This window comes from Thrips palmi, unplaced genomic scaffold (assembly GCF_012932325.1).
Source record: "Thrips palmi isolate BJ-2018 unplaced genomic scaffold, TpBJ-2018v1 HiC_scaffold_5, whole genome shotgun sequence".
In the NCBI taxonomy this organism is placed as follows: Eukaryota; Metazoa; Arthropoda; class Insecta; order Thysanoptera; family Thripidae; genus Thrips; species Thrips palmi.
In genome coordinates, this window is record NW_023144632.1 from 338,438 (window position 1) to 356,495 (window position 18,058).

Below are 18,058 nucleotides of genomic sequence, written 5' to 3' on the forward strand. Positions count from 1 at the left end.
GGGCGGCGGCAGCGCCTTCTACCCTGCCCGCCAGCACGATAGACGGGCGGACGGACGGATGACAGACCGACAGCCACGGCAGAGCTGCGGGGGTCAGGGCGGGCGGGCGGGAAGCCTCAGCCAGGCTCAGCAGACAGCCCGGAGCCGCGGGGCCGCGGGGCCGCCTGGACGGTCAGACCGGCCGGCCGGCCGACCGGCGGGCAGGTAGGCTGCCAGGCAGGTAGGCACCGAGCGAGGGCGGCGGCAGCCGGAGGGTGGCGACGGCGAGCAATGCGTAGCTGGGTGTGGCACGGCGCCACTCGGCTCGGTGATCGACGGACGGACGGCTGACCGACGGACGCGGCAGGGCTGCGGGGCTGCGGAGCGGGACGGGGAGGGAGGGGGATGGTGGCGGAGCGGCGCGCGCCTTGGCGTGCCTCGGCGCGTCAGAGCGGAGGCACGCGGCCGCACCCCTCGCACGCGGGACGCAGGGGCGCACGCGAGGCGCGCGCGAGTGTCCGACGGGTGGCGCGAGGGCGGACGGCTTAAATGCGGCGCCTACTGAAAGACACCTTCCGGGTCAGTCTCACCACCGTCACTCTCCTCAGCCGGCGCGGGGGCGGGGGATAGAGGGGCCTCCTCGGATTCTTCTTCCCATTCTTCTTCTTCTTCCTCCCATCCCTCTTCCTCTAGCTCATCCACGGCGTCATCTTCTGCTAGCACTGAACTGCGATACAGTTTCGAACCATCACACTTGCACTTAAAGTCACTGAATTGAAGTTCACACCCACACAACTCACACTGGCGGGGAGTCATTTGCTCCGTCACTTCTTCCATAATCATGAAGCCAACAGTTCTGTGGCTGCCCTCATGCCTAATGCACGAGTAATCCGTTAGGTCCCAGTATCCCACGTGCCTCTCGCAAAAATAATGTTTCTCAAACTGCGAGTGGCGCGACTGGCACACGTATCCACGTGTCACAATGCAAGCAGAATACCACGGCTCCCACGCCGCCTCATTGCCACCTGCAGCTGCAACTGGAGCTGGAGCTGGATCAGGAGCTGGATCAGGAACGGGATCAGGAACGGGATCAGAGGCGGGATCCATGATCCGGAGCAGCCGACACCTGCCGCGGATCACACACACACACACAAAGACACATTAGCACTCGCACAACACTACACCACACTGCAAAATGGCAGACATACAGACACACACCTCTCTCTCTCTCTCTCTCTCTCTCTCTCTCTCTCTCTCTCTCTCACACACACACACACACACACACAGACACTTACCTGGCGATGCACCTGCTGTCACTGCTGTCACAACAGACGTCAATCACTCACTCCTCCACCCGTTCGAAGCTGTACGCCGGCCTCAGGGTGAACGAAGGGACACAACCGCAGTCGTAGATAATCTCGCCGCATACTTCATCGCACACGTCGCAACGATGATGGCCGTTGAAATTGTTGACAGCGCTCGCCCTGGTGTGGTAGGGGCGAGTCTCGTGGTACTCGGTCTTGAGAATAGTGGTGCAGGGTTTTCCTCTGTGCGAGCTGTCGGCCGGAATGTCCCACGGCAGATGTGATTCGCAATACACAAGCTGTTCACCACAGTCGTAGAAAACGCGGTACGCCTTTATGTGGATGCATACAATCACACGCAGCATATTGGACAGGCATGCGTCGGCGTGCCGCCTGACGCACGCACGCTGATGGTTAAACGAGCAGCCGATTTTCGCACTTTCTCACTTGCGCTATCACAGACACACACACACACACACACACGAGCACGCGCGTGCGAGGACACAACGACACAGATGCGCGATGCAGACGACGGTGCGCGCGCGCGTGCGCGGTGCGCTCACGGCCTGACGCTGGCGTTCGCGCTCTCGGCGTGGCCCGGGACGACACTCGACGACGACGTGCACTTGGCGATGACAACACAGACACTGCAGGACGCAGGCCTCCGGACCGTGGATCGGGCCTCGGATTGCATCGAGTACCTTTCGCGGGGTGCGGCCAAACAATGCGCAACGCAACGTCGTGGCGCCAGGCGCCTGGCGCCAGGCATGCGAAGGATCCGGGCAGCGCGCAGGTCAATCAGTCCGCATAAAAAAAAAGGGTGCGTCCGCAGGGTGCGGCACCTCGGGGCGCGTCCCGGCGAGGGCCGGCGAGGGCGGACACGGACGCCACAGTTGTCTCAGCCTTCGCCGCGGCGACACTTCAAGAGCACGTTCGTTCGTTCGTTGGTGTCTGTGCGTGTGAGGGCCCTGCGTGTTCCCACCAGTGTACGTGTGTGTGTAGTTGTTGTTGTTGCTGTTTCTTGTGCAACGTTCGCTAGGATGAGCAGCATCTATGTAGATTGTGGTAAGTACTACTTTGTTTGTTTTGGCCCGCTTTGCGTGTTGGAGTGTTGGGATTTTTTTTTAACATGGCTGTTGCGTGTGCAGGACGCACGGGGGCGGCAGAGCCAGGCAGTGAGGCGCAGATCGGGAGCAGCTTCTTAGATTGTGGTAAGTACTACTTGTTTGTTTGTTTGTTTTGGCCCGCTTTGCGTGTTGCAATGTTGGGATTTTTTTAAGCATTTGTTGCGTGTGCAGGATGCACGGAACCCTGCCTGAATACAGCCGACAACTGTCACATACGGGAGGCGGCAGAGGAAGACAGGTGGGCGGAGAAGGAGGCTGAGGAGGCGGAGGAGCGCCGTCAGCAGCGCCTCCTGCAAGAGAGCTACGAGCTCCACCTACAGGAAGAGGAGGAGGCCATGAGGGAGATCCAGCTCGCGGAGCTGGAAGACAACTATATGCGTGCGCACCTGGAAGCTGTTGAGGAGATGGCTCGTGAATAAATAAATGACAATAATACCAGCCAACATTCCTGTCATTACTCGGTTTTCCATTCCCTTTTTGCCTGAGACGTGTTTGTGTGAGCGAGTGACACTGTGAGAGTGTCCGCACGCAGCAGAGGGGAGTGGGCGGGGAGCACCAGCGCGCAGCGTCAGCGCCAGAGCGCGCACTTTGCCATACCAGTCTAGCCTCGCAGCACATTCCGACCGATCACTTCGCCATACCGAGTAGCCTCGCACACGCACCACTGCGCGCGAAGCGCCACGCGGGGGAGTGGGAGGGAGAGGGGGAGGGGGACACGGCCGCTGCAGAGAGGCGGAGGAGGAGGGGGCAGCAGGCGAGGCGGGGGCGGCAGGCGAGGGGACAGGGGGGAGGGGAGGGGGGCAGCACCGCTCTTATCAACTCCGGAGGACCGCCTCACAGGCACTGGGGGTTGAGGACACCTCGCGGAGCAAGCCTGCCTGCTCCGAGAGGTGTTCTCAACCCCCAGTTTTTACTCACACAGGGCGGAGTTATTGGTGCGAGGCGCTTCCCTTACATGTATACAAGGTAGGTTTACGCCAGACCGCGTCTTGTCGTAACAGGCTTCGCGATGTCTCGCTGCCTGTTTCTCCAATGCGCGCCTGGCGTACCTACCTTGGCCTGCGGCGCTAGCCTGCCTTCGGCAGGCAATGGCTTCTCCATCTCCATCGTCGATTTTCCTAACTGGTTGCGTGCTGGGGGGCCCCGCCCCACAGTGGTCGAATCACCTCAGTTTTCTGGTCATAAGTACAAAAGTGATCTTAGCACCGTTCTTTCTGTACCATATACGTTTTTTGGGTCGCTGATTTCGATTTTGATATAGCCAGCTCAAAATTTTTTGTCCAGGGGCGGTTAACGCATCCAAAAGGGGGGTAAAGTTGTTAAAACCAGTGTTCAGCGCACATTTTTCACCTGCATGTTCGTTGTTTGCGTGTCCGACTCCGAATCTGATGTAGCTGTTTCAAATTTTCACGTCCAGGGGCGGTCAATTTTCAAAAAGGGGGATAAAGTTTTGTGTATGTGTACTTAGTGCGCTTTTTATACCCGCCTTTACGTTTTTTGGGTCGCTGAATCCGAATCTGGCATAGTCGATTCAAGTTTTCATGTCTAGGAGCGGTAAACGCCCAAAAAAGGGGTAACATTATGAATAAAGGGTTCAGTGCACTTCTTTCTCTGGCATAACTGGTCCGAGAAAGCGGAATTTCTTCTCAACATTTGCCCTCAGCTACTCGCCACAAAGTAAATAAGTCCCTGATGGAAAACATCTTGCCCGTATCATGGATAGACTTCCGAAGTGCTGCCGCCTATGCCGTTCACATTACGGCTTCGACAGGTCTTAACAGCTCTCGACAGTTTTTCAGCTCCTGCCAGGCTTTCATGGATCCGGATGGGTCATGACTAGTGCACCGAGTCTCAACAGACCGTGCCAAATGTTCAAAAGCTTCGGCGTCAGGTTCCGGCGGGTTTGGCGCTGTCTTGTTTGGGAGGTGCCTATTTTAAAATTTACCTGTATTTTTGCCGTTATTTTTATTCTTACTCCATCTCCTTCCCCCTCCTCCACCCTCCACACCTGAAAAAAGTTTCTTTGGTGCTAATTTACCTTTGAGAGCTGCTACGGTAATTTATATTTTGTTGGACATAGCCAATTATGGAATAAAATCCACGCTTTTGAGCGATTTTGCCTGAAAAGCTACTGCAACGACGAGGTTTTTCGGTCATAGATTCGAAAGTCGGAAACGGACGGCAAAAAACTCAATGCGATTGTTTAGAGGACACTTGGGGGAAGGTCCCTGACCCAGAGGGACGACCGTGTTTTATCATGTTCTAAAGTAGATTCCTGTTTTTTTATAAAATTTAGTTAAACTTGTAAATGTTTTGAAAACGTGACTTTTCCAACGTATGGAAGGCTTATAAAGCAATGCCCACTGTGGCATTTCATTGAGAACAAGCTACAGTAACTGAAGAAAAAGTTAAGGCACCTTAAATTAACTCTTGAGTTGTACGGGCCATGGTCAATTTCCTTCAAAATACATCCATGAGAAACGCTGCAGTTAAAGTTCTGTGTTTGCTATTCTTTGTACACGAACTCGATGAGACTGGAGGCTAAACCCACGTGGATTATCGATGCGTGGGGTGTTTATTACACGGAAAAGTGTTGAAACATATCAAAATCCACACTTTGTAAAATACCCTTCTGACCAGAAATTCGGGGCGATTCGACCACTGTGCGCCCCCCAGACCCCCCCTTCATGCTCGAGAAAGTTGCTTTATCTCCAGATAACTCGATCTTGACCCTTGTAACTTTTCCCCTTGTCTGGGCTGGGGGGCTCTGCCCCCCCCCCCCCCAGACCCCCCTTTCATCACGACAGAAGCGATCTGCCTACAGAAAACTCGTTTTTTCGCCGTTTTTAAAGTGTTTTTCGGCTATAAAAACTAAACCAGTTGAGCTAGGATGGTGAGATTTCGCGTGTGCCGAGCCAAGGACATACTTAAAAAGTGTGCAAAATCTCACCGAGATCGGCCGAGCCGTGCAGGAGGAGTAGTGCGGACACACAGACACACACACACACGGACAGACAGACAGTCAGACAGACAGACAGGAAAAAAAATTCAGACCCACTGGAGTAACAGGCTTCGCTATCGCTCAGCCAATTAAGATGCCCCGATGATAACTTTTCCGCACTTGTCCGCAACACGAAACGCAAGGGGACCAACACCACAAAAACGTGCCAAATTGATTAGTTTTGGAGATAATCGCTTCTGGTGTGCACCATTCAAAATGAAAAAAACATCAGTGCAATTGTTTTTCTGTTCAAATATTTTGTTTTTCTTAGTAACAAAATGGTTAAATGCGGCTTAGAAGTTAAAACTAAGTATTTTGAGCATTTCTTAGTTTTGCACTTTTTGTCAATTCTGTCATTTTTCTTCTAATTTTGCTATTTTTCTCATTTCTTTAGCATTATAAATCCAATTTTTGTCGGACCACTTTTTCCTTTGAACTGGTCTTTGCCTATTGCCTACAGATGATTCAGTTCAATTCTGGTAGCATTTGGTCGCACGGGACGCTTGCTAGAACTTATTCCCCCGAAAATCGCATTTTAAACCACTGTGCGACGCCCTCCTGTTCCCGGCCCCCCTTTCCCTGGATTTGTTTTTCTGAGGTAAATTTCCCATCCTTGCTTGCGCTTTTAGTTTGTGGGTTTTGCGTCCGTTTCGGACCCGGCGTTCAACTATGACGGACCCCACTCCGTCGGGTGTCGAACCGCCGCCCCCGGGTGACGAGCCCGTCCCCCCGCCCACCGAGGTGCAACGCCTCGAGGCGCGCATTGTTGATCTGCAACGCGCTCTCGACGCTTCTCGTGCCGCCAGCGGCCCCCCGCCCTCCGCGGCCGGCCCCAGCACTTCGCAGCCGTTGCCTGGACCTTCTCGCTCCTTGCCACGCTTTTCTTTTGGTCCCGCGGCCCCACTTTATGCGAGTGGCCCCTTCGCGGCCCCGTCTGCTCTGCAGTTCGAAGGCGTGGAGCCCAACGTCATTTTGACGTTGCGGAAGGCCGTGCCCAAGTACAATGGGAAGATTGACTACGATGTGTATCGCCATTCCTTTGCTGACGTGATTCGTTATTATCAACTTACTGATCAGCAAAAGTTTGAGCTATTGTCATCAGCTCTAGTTGACGAACCTTTGACCCTTCTAGAGGACCTCGGTGCCAACCGCACTTTCAGGGCCCTAGATGAGGCGCTTTCGTCGGCTTACAGCAAGCCTATCCATGCTTGGAGCGAGATGCGTTCGCTGCACACTCTGAAGCAGGGTGCGGATGAGACCCTCGAGGCTTGGTGCACCCGCGTGGTGCGCGCCACGCGGCGGGCCTTCCCCGACACGCCCGGGTATCGTGTCGATGAGCACTGCGTCCAGTACTTCCTGAGCGGACTGTACGACGCCGAGATCCGCGCAGGCATGGCTGGCGTCGCCTGCCCCAACATCGGGGCTGCACTCGACGCTTGCCGTCTCGCTCGCTCTCGTCTCGGCCAGCCCCCGGCGAAAAAGCTCCGAGCCGCGCCAGTACTCGAAACCGCGGTGGTGCCCGCCCCGGACCAGCAGCCCGCTGCGTCCTCGGCCTCGGCGCACGGCCCCGGCCTCGGCGCACGGCCCCTTGCTGACACGCCTTGACGCGCTCGCCACGCAGCTCACGGCGGCCGTCGGCCAGGTCGCCGCTCGCGCTGCCGCCGGCACGCAGGCCGCGCGCACTGATGCCCGCCCCGCTGACGACAAGCCCGCCAAGGGCCAGGGTTCGCATCCCAGCCAAGGACAAGGTGGCCAAGGACAAGGTGGCCAAGGACAAGGTGGCCAAGGTGGTTATCGTCGTGGTGGAAACGTCAAGGGCAACAGGCAGGTTGTCTGTTGGTACTGCCAGAAGCCCGGCCACTACCAGTCCAAGTGCTGGCACAAGCTGCAGAACCAGCAGCCGCCGGTGCAGGCCGTGCAGGCTGTTCAGGCCGCGCCTGTGTACCAGGCCGCGCCCGCCTATCAGGCCGCGATGACGCCTGTTGCGATGCAACCCGTCGCGCACCCCTACGCGTGGCCGCCTACTCCCGCCCCTGGCGCATGGGTGTTTGCTCCGTCTACGACGTCAACTCCCCCGCCTGCGTCTAACTCCCGACGGTCGGAAAACCGGCAGTAGCCTCCCTGACTGCTGGCCCTGCCCCGTCAGTGGAGGCTTCCCCCGATGTAGTCGAGCCTTTGCCTATAGTCGGTTTCCCCGTGGCTGACTTGCACTTGAATGACAAGCCTGTCCCATGTGTGCTGGACATGGGTGCTGTCATTTCTGTGGTTCGCACTGGATTGTTCGACGGTCCTAAGCCAGCGGTTAGCCCTCTTAGACTCCGTAATGTCGACGGTGGCGTAAAATTGCTCTACGGCCCCGTCCTACGTTGTCTTAAGATTTGTGGCCGCCTGTACCGCTTCCCCGCGTACGAGGCTGAGATAGTGGACCCGTGCATAGTCGGCACCGACTTTATCACGGCTCGCGGTGGCGCCGTCGACACAAAGACGAAAGAGTTTCGTCTGGATCCCCCGAGTGGATCGCAGCGTTCGGACGACAGTGTCACCTATCCGTTCCGTTTTGCGCACTCTGTGGACATTGGCACTTTTGGAGTGTGTTCCGTTTACGCAGTAGTTCGTTCTGCAGGTGTGGTTGAGTTGCAACCCTACACCACAGTCAAATTTCTGGCTAGGTTTCATGGCCCTGAGTTTGTGCCTTCGAATGTTTTGAGGCGGGCACTCGGTAATAACGGCAGTCAGATGTGCAGTGAGGGCACACCCGCCGCCAGCACGCAGCACAGGGAAAGCTCTGTGTTTGGACCTAGGGAAGCAGCATCCCAGAATGGCCAGGTTGCGGTGCGGGGCGAGGAAGGACTGAGTTTTGCCAGTGTGAGGCCCGCAGCAAATATTTCCCAGGTTTTTGAGCAGGCCGCCTCGGGTCGAGCTGTTTCGGCTGCAGATGGCTCCGACGCCACCCCTACTTTTTCTGAAGTTCGGGGCTCTCTGCCGTCCGATAGTGGTCTGTTCCCTGAGGCGGATGACTCTGAAAATGTACCATTAGGACTCATAGGCCCTACAGAATTATTGAACGAACGCCAATGTTCCATTGCTTGCGCATTCGTGCCGTTTGCGTGGTCTATACTGGAACTCACAATTACGAATAACAGCGGCAACCATGTGGTGCTGCCTAGTAATTCGGTTGTGGCTTACGTGCACCCCACGAGTTTGCACGAACTCGCGGCGCTGTACGAGGAGTTGCCTGTTCCGGTACGATCTGCCCGTGTGGATACGGTCCCGTACACGGCGCAAGCCGACATTGACACCACGCCGGCATTGCCACCGATTCCTGACGACCAGCCTCTCCCAGCTGACTTGCAGTCACTGGTTGATCGCTGTGAAGGTTTGACGCCGGACCAGAGTGCACAGGTCGCTCTGTTAGTCCGTCGTAACCACGACATTTTTGTCAAGCACAATGACGAGTTTGGCTGTTGCCCATGGGTCAAATTTCGGATTGACACCGGCGACACGCCCCCAATTAAGCAGCAGGCCCGCCCTCTCCCCATTCATTTGCGGGAGGAGGTGAATGCACTGTATGAGAAATTGCTGGAGCAAGGGACAGTGCGCCCCAGTCAGTCTCCCTGGGCTTCGCCGATCTTGATTGTGAAAAAGAAGACGTTGGACGCGTCTGGCAAACCTGAGATTCGCGCCGTGGTAGACTACCGTGCACGCGCATCCCCGCCACGCCCATTCCGCGCACTCAGGAACTGCTGGAACGGCTAGGCGGCCGGAAGTGGTACTCGCACGCTGACTTAGCCTCCGGGTATCACAACCTTGAGATCGCCGAGGAGGACATTCCCAAGACGGCCATCGTGTTACCCGATTCGTTGGGCCTTCCCTCGCGTTTTCTGGAGTACACGCGCATGCCCTTCGGCCTCTCCGCCGCCCCTGGAGTTTTCCAGACCGTCACAGACAGACTGATGCGTCCGTCCATGATTCCCACTGCTGAGTGTGACCTAGGCGATCCCTACGGCGTGTATCTGGATGACATTTGTGTAGCTGGAGACGAGTTCCAGTACATGCTCCAGAAGACTTACGCGCTGTTCAATCGTGTCCGAGCGTCCCAAATGAAGTTGAAAGCAAAGAAATGCTTTCTTTTCAAACGGCGTTTAGAGTTTCTGGGCTTCGTGCTCACCAAGGACGGCATTAGTGCGAACGAGGACAAAGTGGCACGCATTGTCCATTGGCCCGTTCCACTTAACCGCACTGAGTTGCGCTCGTGGCTTGGACTTGCTGGGTTCTACAGCAGGTTCATTGACCACATGGCTGACATAGCCGCCGTTCTCTATGACCTTCTCCGTGACTGTGTCCCTTTCGTCTGGTCTCCAGCTTGCCAGGAAGCTTTAGACCGCCTAAAGACCGCATTGACGACGGCCCCTGTTCTGGGCGTTGCGCGTGCCGACAAGGGCCCGTTTTCGGTCCATTGTGACGCTTCACAACGCGCCGTGGCTTGCATCTTGTCACAAGAGCAAGATGGCCGCCAGGTCGTGTTGCACTACCACTCGCGCAAGATGCCCACAAATAAGCGTCCTCTGTGCGCCACACACGTGGAGCTCTACGCTTTGGTGGAAGCCACGAGAGCGTTCAGACTTTATTTGTTGGGCCGCACGTTCTTTTTCTACACGGACCATTACGCCTTGCAGTGGTTGCGCTCCTTCAAGCACCCTGAAGGAAAGCTCGCACGCTGGCTAATGCGTTTGGAGGAGTTTCGGTTCGAAATCCGCCACATGAAGGGCAAGGACTTGACCAACGCAGACGCGTTGTCAAGGAGGCCGGACCGCCCTTGTTCACAAGGCTGCAAAACCTGTGAACGGATGGAACAGCGAGACGAAGAGCGTGACAAAGTTGTCTCCTTCCTGATTCGTCAAGTCTCCATTGTGAACGGCGACGAGTGGCAAACCCCAAATTTGGCGAAGGCACAGCAATGTGACCCCGATTTGAAGCCCATTTACGATGCAGTCAAGGCTGAAAGAAAACCGCGACTCCAGGACATAGTTGGCTTCGGTCCAATTACACGGAGTTTGTGGGTTCAGTTCAAGTCCTTGGTCTTGCAAAGTGGTGTTTTGAAACGGTGCTTTGAACATTCTTCTGGTGACCCTGAACTGAACATCTATCAGATAGTGGTTCCAGAAAAGCAGAGAAAGGAACTGGTCTTGCAGTACCACACGAGTCCGAGCTCTGGTTCACATTTTGGTGTGTCCAAATGCTACAATTTGCTGAAAGAGCGTTTTTATTGGCCTGACATGAACACGACCGTCCGTGATTGCGTGACTTCCTGTTTGAGGTGTGCTCAGGTGAAAGGCCCTGCTGTCGGCCGATCCCGAGCCCCAATGAAAGTGTTTCGGGAAGGAACACTTTTCGGAAGGTTTCACGCTGATTTCCTTGGCCCTCTGCAGCCCTCTCACCGTGACGGCTACAGATACGTGCTTGTTCTGGTGGAAGCTTTCAGTGGTTGGCCTGAAGCGATCCCACTGCGAACTCTGAAAGCACCGGAAGTGGCCTCGGCGTTAGTGTCACAAGTGTTAAGTAGGCTTGGAGCGCCTCATAGCCTTGTGACCGATCACGGTAGCTCTTTTGAATCTGAACTTTTCCGTGCCGTTATGGACATCTACAAAGTCCGAAAGTGCCGCGTCACTGTGGCCAAGCCTTCCAGTAACGGAAAAGTCGAGAATTTCATCCGCAGTCTGACCCGGCAGGTGGCCGTCCTTGCCGAGGACGAGCCCAGCAATTGGCCTGACTTGTTGCCGCATGTGTTACACGCGTACCGAGCGACAGTCAGTACTGTCACGGGGTACTCGCCGTACGAGGTTATGTTTGGCCGCAAGATGCGTGTGCCACTTGACCTGCTCCATGGCGCTCCCCCGACACTTCCAGACAGTGACACTTTGCGTGGGCGCAAACAGTACCCGGTCAGACTACGCGAGAGGCTGGATAAGATCCACAACATTGTCCGTGAAAACACCAGGAGCGCTGTCCAGCGCATGAAGAGGCACTACACTGAAAAACCAAACGTGGTCTAGACCGCACCAACTGGTGTGGTCAAATGGATGCCATTTTGACCGCATCAGTTGGTGTGGTCTAGACCACGTTTGGTTTTTCAGTGTACGACAAGCTGTCCTCTCTGATGTATTTCAAGGAAGGCGATGTTGTGTTGCTCTACCATCCTCGGCGGAGGAAGGGAAAGAGTCCCAAGCTGCACAGCTCCTGGGAGGGACCCTTCATAATCGTCAAATTGATTAACGATTGCATTGCGCGCATTGAAGAGGTCGTCGTCCCGACACGGCCTGTAAGGGGCCGCAAACGCCGCAAGCCGCGTCGTCACATTGTTCATGTGGACCGCTTGGCAGCGATTAACGGAAGCATGTTTGACCACCGCGGACAGTGGCTCACCTTCCGTCGTTAATCCTTGTTCCCTTCTCCCCTTCTGCCCCGCAGTGATGATCAAGTCCCAGATCGTCAAGAGGTCTGACGCCATGTCCGAGTCCTCGTACTCATCCCGGTCCCCTTCCCCTGAGCAGGGTTGTTAACGTTACTTTAAAGAGTAAAGATTTTACCGGCGTTACCGTTACCTTTACTGTAAAGGTAACGGTAACGCGTTACTTTTTTGGAAATGAGTAAAGTAACGTCGTTACCGTTACCGAAGAGAAGTAACGCAGTAACGGCGTTACCGTTACCGCGAGGCATCAAAAAGAGCTACAAACCTACATTTTTCTCCCTTTCCCTCCCCACTTACGTACTTTGAATTTGCCGCCACACTCTCTCTGTCCCCCTCTCCCCGCGCGCCGCGCGCCGTGTTGTTGCGGCGGGCTGAGTCCCCCCCACCCCTGCCGTTCGTGTTGTTGTTTGCCTGCCTGTTTGTTGCGTGCCGTCTCGTCTCGTCAGCCAGCTAGCTTCGTCTTTGTCCGTGCAGTGCCGTGATAGTTAGAACTTAGCCTGTTGTAATAATGGAGACTGCAGAAGAGAATGACGGGGCGAGAATGCCATGGGCGGCATTTAACCCGCATTTTGATTTCGATTGAGGCATTTTTTTTAAGAAGTCCGATCGTGGAACACGACCGATGCCGATTTCCTCCATTTTTTGGTCAAAGGTAGTCCTTGTGGGTCTAAGAAAGGCCACAAATTTTTTGGGCCGAAATATGCACCGTTCAGATTCTATGGGCAATTTTCGTTTTCTCTGACAACTTTTCACATAATATGGCCAAAATTGAAAAATCACCTTTCTGAGGCCTCTATGCACTCGATTGAGCTCAAAATGTGGTATCTTATGTAAAATCACGCGAGGAACACGAATCCGGTGCCCGTTTGTTGATAGGACAACCCAAACAGATGTTATGACTGTTTTTCAGGTTTTGTAGAGGTTTTTACTTTTCTTGGGGTTTTGGTGTTCGGCATCGATTTTCGCCAATCCGATGAGTGGATTTTATAGATAAAGGACCAATCTATCATACTACGAGATAAAAAGTTTGTGTACGCTGCGTGAAAAGCAGTGGCGCTGCAAAAATTGAAAAACCGTCATTTCTGGGTAGTCTTAGATGAGATGAGGCACCTTTCGCGTGACCGTCTCCGCCCCATATTCAGTCTAAATATTGTCCCAAGTGATGTCAGAGTTGGTGTGAAATTTCACCGCTGTAGCTCAAGTAGTTTGGAAATGGCAGCTTTCTAAAGTTTTGCAATCACGTAAGGCATTTACTTTAAGTAGAATTGCGGTAAATGTGAAGACTTGTCACAGATCGGGTTTAAAAGAGAATGAGGGGCAAATTTTGGGAATTTTTCAAGGAAGATTTTTTCAAGTGCTCCCAATTTTCAACGAAGGGCCCAAAGGGAAACCGATTTTGCCGGTACGAAGACCCCAGGTGTACTCTAAAACTACGTTTTCGTGCAAACCACATAAAAATGGCCTTTTTTCCGACTTCAGAGTTTGCCTAGGGTCTTCGTACCGGCAAAATCGGATTCCTTGTCCAAAATTACGCTTAGAGAACTTTGACGCACTCATCTATCTCATTTATTACCCGATCTGTGACAAGTCTTCACATTTACCGCAATTCTACTTAAAGTAAATGCCTTACGTGATTGCAAAACTTTAGAAAGCTGCCATTTCCAAACTACTTGAGCTACAGCGGTGAAATTTCACACCTACTCTGACATCACTTGGGACAATATTTAGACTGAATATGGGGCGGAGACGGTCACGCGAAAGGTGCCTCATCTCATCTAAGACTACCCAGAAATGACGGTTTTTCAATTTTTGCAGCGCCACTGCTTTTCACGCAGCGTACACAAACTTTTTATCTCGTATTATGATAGATTGGTCCTTTATCTATAAAATCCACTCATCGGATTGGCGAAAATCGATGCCGAACACCAAAACCCCAAGAAAAGTAAAAACCTCTACAAAACCTGAAAAACAGTCATAACATCTGTTTGGGTTGTCCTATCAACAAACGGGCACCGGATTCGTGTTCCTCGCGTGATTTTACATAAGATACCACATTTTGAGCTCAATCGAGTGCATAGAGGCCTCAGAAAGGTGATTTTTCAATTTTGGGCATATTATGTGAAAAGTTGTCAGAGAAAACGAAAATTGCCCATAGAATCTGAACGGTGCATATTTCGGCCCAAAAAATTTGTGGCCTTTCTTAGACCCACAAGGACTACCTTTGACCAAAAAATGGAGGAAATCGGCATCGGTCGTGTTCCACGATCGGACTTCTTAAAAAAAATGCCTCATTGTGAAAAAGACAAAGACAACTTTTGGTCCAAGTGTAAGAAGTGCCCACCCGGAAAGAATCGCCTCTCATGCTCGTTCAAAACGAATGGAAACCTCAAGAAACACTTAGAGGTATGTCCGTAAGTCTAACTTTATTTTAACAACTGTGTGTGCACATTTGCACAGAACTTAAACTAATTGGCATTGCGAGAGTGAAAGCAAAATTAAGGTTAGGCAGCCTGCCGTGCTGCGGTCAGTGCGTAGAGTTTCGGCACTGGGAAAAGTATTGAAAATACTTGAAAGTTGGACTCTGGTGAAGGCCAGGTCGCCGCGCTTTAACTCGGTGCTTTTAACAAGTCAATAAAACATTTTAAACCTGTTAAATTGTCATATTTGCGGAACGCGTGCGTGGGGTAGCGCCGCCGGCCTGCGAGGCAGCGGCGATACTCCCGTAACTCGGGTCCCCTCGCCTGAGTGCGTTGGCTGGCGCGGGCGGCGCGTGGAGTATAGCCGAGGCCGGAACGCGTTGAGCGCTAAGCGCGTGGAGTAGCTAGCGCGTTGCTGTTCATTTACCGTAATGTATTATTCTTGTCTTTTTGCAGAAAGTGCACAAGTTCACGAAGGACCAGATTGAGCAACTGAAGGTTAAACAAACGCAAGTAGCGCTCAAAAGGAAGTCATCTGATGCGGCGGCTCCAGACGAATTTTTTAAGAAGCGTGTTACCCAATCTGATGTTGACAGGGCAACGGACAATTTGATAATTCGCCATAGGTTGCCGCACTCTATTGTAGATTCTGAAGTTTTTCAGAATGCAATCCTCTTAGGTTGTCCTTCCAATGTTTCTGTGGGACGTCGTCAGACTTTTCGTAAGAGGCTGGACAAGCATTATGAGAAAATGAAGAAAAACCTAACTGAAAAATTGAAGAAAGTGCGCTACGTGGCAACTACAGCGGACGGCTGGTCCAAGTTTCGCCGTGGATTTCTGGGTATGACTGTTTCATGGATTGACCCGGACACCATGCAACGTGAGCGAGCCGGGCTGGCCCTCACACGACTAAAAGGAAGTCATACACATGAAAAGTTGGCATATGAAATGAGTAAAATAAATGAAACTTTTGGGATCTCTTCGAAGACCACAAAATGCACCACTGATAGTGCAGCAAACTACAGGAAAGCCTTCACGGTGTTTTCAAGTAATGCCACAAATAGCCAGCAAAATGGAAGTAAGTAACATTCTTGTTTATTTTCTGAACTTAATCGGTCCGCTATCTCCAACGCTAATAGTGTCAATTTCAGGTGCTCAAATGGATGATGAAGAGGAAGACGAGGAAGAGCAGGACTTGTGTGAGCCCATCTCTCTAGAAGACGCGCTAGACAGCGCTGAACTTGACGGAGTAACGCTGCCGGATCACCAGCGCTGTGCCGCGCACATAATCAATCTGCTGGCCACAACGGACGCTAAGGAGGCACTGACTGCAAATGCGAGCTACAAGAAACTCCACGACTCAACGGAAACAACGTTGCGGGAGTGGTGGCGTAAGCAGAGTAGATCTGAACTTGTCTCCACCGCCATCCAGGATGGTTTTGGAGTGAAACTCGAGGTTTCGGGAGAAACTCGGTGGAACTCCGAATTCGATGCAAAACTCCAGGTACCGTTTAAGTTTTAGCATTTAATAATAAAAAATAACTCTGTTCTTTTATGCAAATTAATTTACAATTTCGTTTCAATATTTCAGATTGTGCGCCTAATTGACAAAGACGAGGAAAAATTTAAAACCGTCATCGAAGGTGCTGGACTCACGTTGCTGACCTCTACAGAAATCAAATTTCTACGTGAATTCGTGCACGTGATGCAGCCAGTGGCCATGGCGTTGGATATCTTGCAAAGAGATAAGAATATGTTTGCGGGATATCTCATTCCCACTGTCCTCAGCATGGAGGCCCAGTTGAAATTACGGCGCTCGATGAATGGGAAGCCGTTAAAGTACTGTGATGTCCTTGCTAGAACTCTTATAACAGCCATCCGGACTTCAAGACGGTTCAGCCACTACCTAGAAGACGAGGAGCTGCGTTTGGCTGCCGCACTAATTCCCTGCTTTAAACTTGACTGGGAGAAGGATGAAACCAAACGGGCGGAGCTGAAAGACGCTCTCATTCGGAGAGCGGAGCGCATCGAGCTACCTTCTGATGAATCTCAGACTCAGCACAGTCAGCAGAAAGAGAATGATAGTCAGAGTCAGGTAATATTACTTAAGTAAGCTCACTTTCACGCAGGGTGGACGTTAAGTTAGTTCGGTTTTGTACAAGTTTTCTTTTTGCTCTCCAGAACACTGGACGTGTCGCCGATGTTGAGGGCGACGCGGAATGGCAGGCGGAGGACGAGCCCGAAGAAGTAAGCGCGGAGGACGCTTTTTTCGGCATCACGCCCGTCGCCCCGGCTTCCCCAGCCGCCCTGGAGACTCCTGAACAAGAAGTCGAACGTTTTCTGGCCACCCGCATCCCGGGCCAAGGTGTGGTCAGCTCATTTGCCAAGGCACCGAATGGCAAGCGCGACTTTCCAAGGCTTGCGGAAATGTTCCTCCAACTGAACACAGGCCTGCCATCAAGTGCTAGTGTTGAACGATTCTTTTCTGAGTGTGGACGCTCGTTTATTGCACTTCGAAATAGATTGGGTGATGCTACCCTTGAAATTGAAGTCCTTTTGGCAATGAATTGGCACTATTGGGATGAGTAGGCAAAGTACATTAAAACATGTTAAACATTTAAATTTTACTGTCTTTACTTTGATTGGCTGAGCGATAGCGAAGCCTGTTACTCCAGTGGGTTTGAAAAATTTTTCCTGTCTGTCTGTCTGTCTGTCTGTCCGTGTGTGTGTGTGTGTGTGTCTGTGTGTCCGCACTACTCCTCCTGAACGGCTCGGCCGATCTCGGTGAGATTTTGCACACTTTTTGGGTATGTCCTTGGCTCGGCACACGCGAAATCTCACCATCCTAGGTCAACTGGTTTAGTTTTTATAGCCAAAAAACACTTAAAAAACGGCGAAAAATCGAGTTTTTTGTAGGCAGATCGCTTCTGTCGTGATAAAAGGGGGGTCTGGGGGGCGGAGCTCGGTTGGGAAAAAGTACAAGGGTCAAGATCGAGTTATCTGGAGATGAAGCAACTCTTTCTAGAATGAAGGGGGGTCTGGGGGGCGGAGCCCCCCAGCACGCAACAAGTTAGGAAAATTGACGATGGAGATGGAGAAGCCATTGCCTGCCGAAGGCAGGCTAGCGCCGCAGGCCAAGGTAGGTACGCCAGGCGCGGATTGGAGAAACAGGCAGCGAGCAGACATCGCGAAGCCTGTTACGACAAGACGCGGTCTGGCGTAAACCTACCTTGTTTAAAACAAGGTAGGTTTACGCCAGACCGCGTCTTGTCGTATCAGGCTTCGCGATGTCTCGCTGCCTGTTCCTCCAATCCGCGCCTGGCGTACCTACCTTGGCCTGCGGCGCTAGCCTGCCTTCGGCAGGCATTGGCTTGTCCATCGTCGGTTACTTCTACCTTGTTGCATGCTGGGGGCTCCAGACCCCCCTTCATTCTAGATAGAGTTGCTTCATCTACAGATAACACGACCTTGACCCTTGTTACTGTTTAACTTGTCGGGGCTGGGGGGCTCCGCCCCCCAGACCCCCCCTCCTTCAAGACAGAGGTGACCAGCCTGCAGAAAACTCGATTTTTCGCCATTTTTTAGGTGTTTATCGGCTATAAAAACTGAACCAGTTGAGCTAGGGTAGTGAAATTTCGCGTGTGCCGAGCCAAGGACATACCCAAAAAGTGTGCAAAATCTCATTGAGATCGGCCGAGCCGTTCAGGAGAAGTAGTGCGGACACACAGACACACAGACAGACAGACCGACAGACAGGAAAA

At 52.8% G+C, this 18,058-nt stretch overlaps 2 protein-coding genes across 2 annotated transcripts; both read left to right on the top strand.

Annotated features, from left to right (window-relative positions):
* Positions 1 to 2,203: 2,203 nt before the first annotated feature.
* On the top strand, positions 2,204 to 2,829 carry LOC117650698. The gene is made up of 3 exons (XM_034394278.1): positions 2,204 to 2,348; positions 2,432 to 2,494; positions 2,582 to 2,829. Exons 1-3 carry the CDS (start codon positions 2,324 to 2,326, stop codon positions 2,827 to 2,829), a joined length of 336 nt encoding a protein of 111 aa, XP_034250169.1. The 5' UTR covers positions 2,204 to 2,323.
* A 6,478-nt stretch (positions 2,830 to 9,307) lies between these two features.
* On the top strand, positions 9,308 to 16,966 carry LOC117650700. Its single transcript, XM_034394279.1, has 5 exons — positions 9,308 to 10,711; positions 14,754 to 15,375; positions 15,449 to 15,801; positions 15,889 to 16,392; positions 16,479 to 16,966. Exons 1-5 carry the CDS (start codon positions 9,308 to 9,310, stop codon positions 16,884 to 16,886), a joined length of 3,291 nt encoding a protein of 1,096 aa, XP_034250170.1. The 3' UTR covers positions 16,887 to 16,966.
* Positions 16,967 to 18,058: the final 1,092 nt, after the last annotated feature.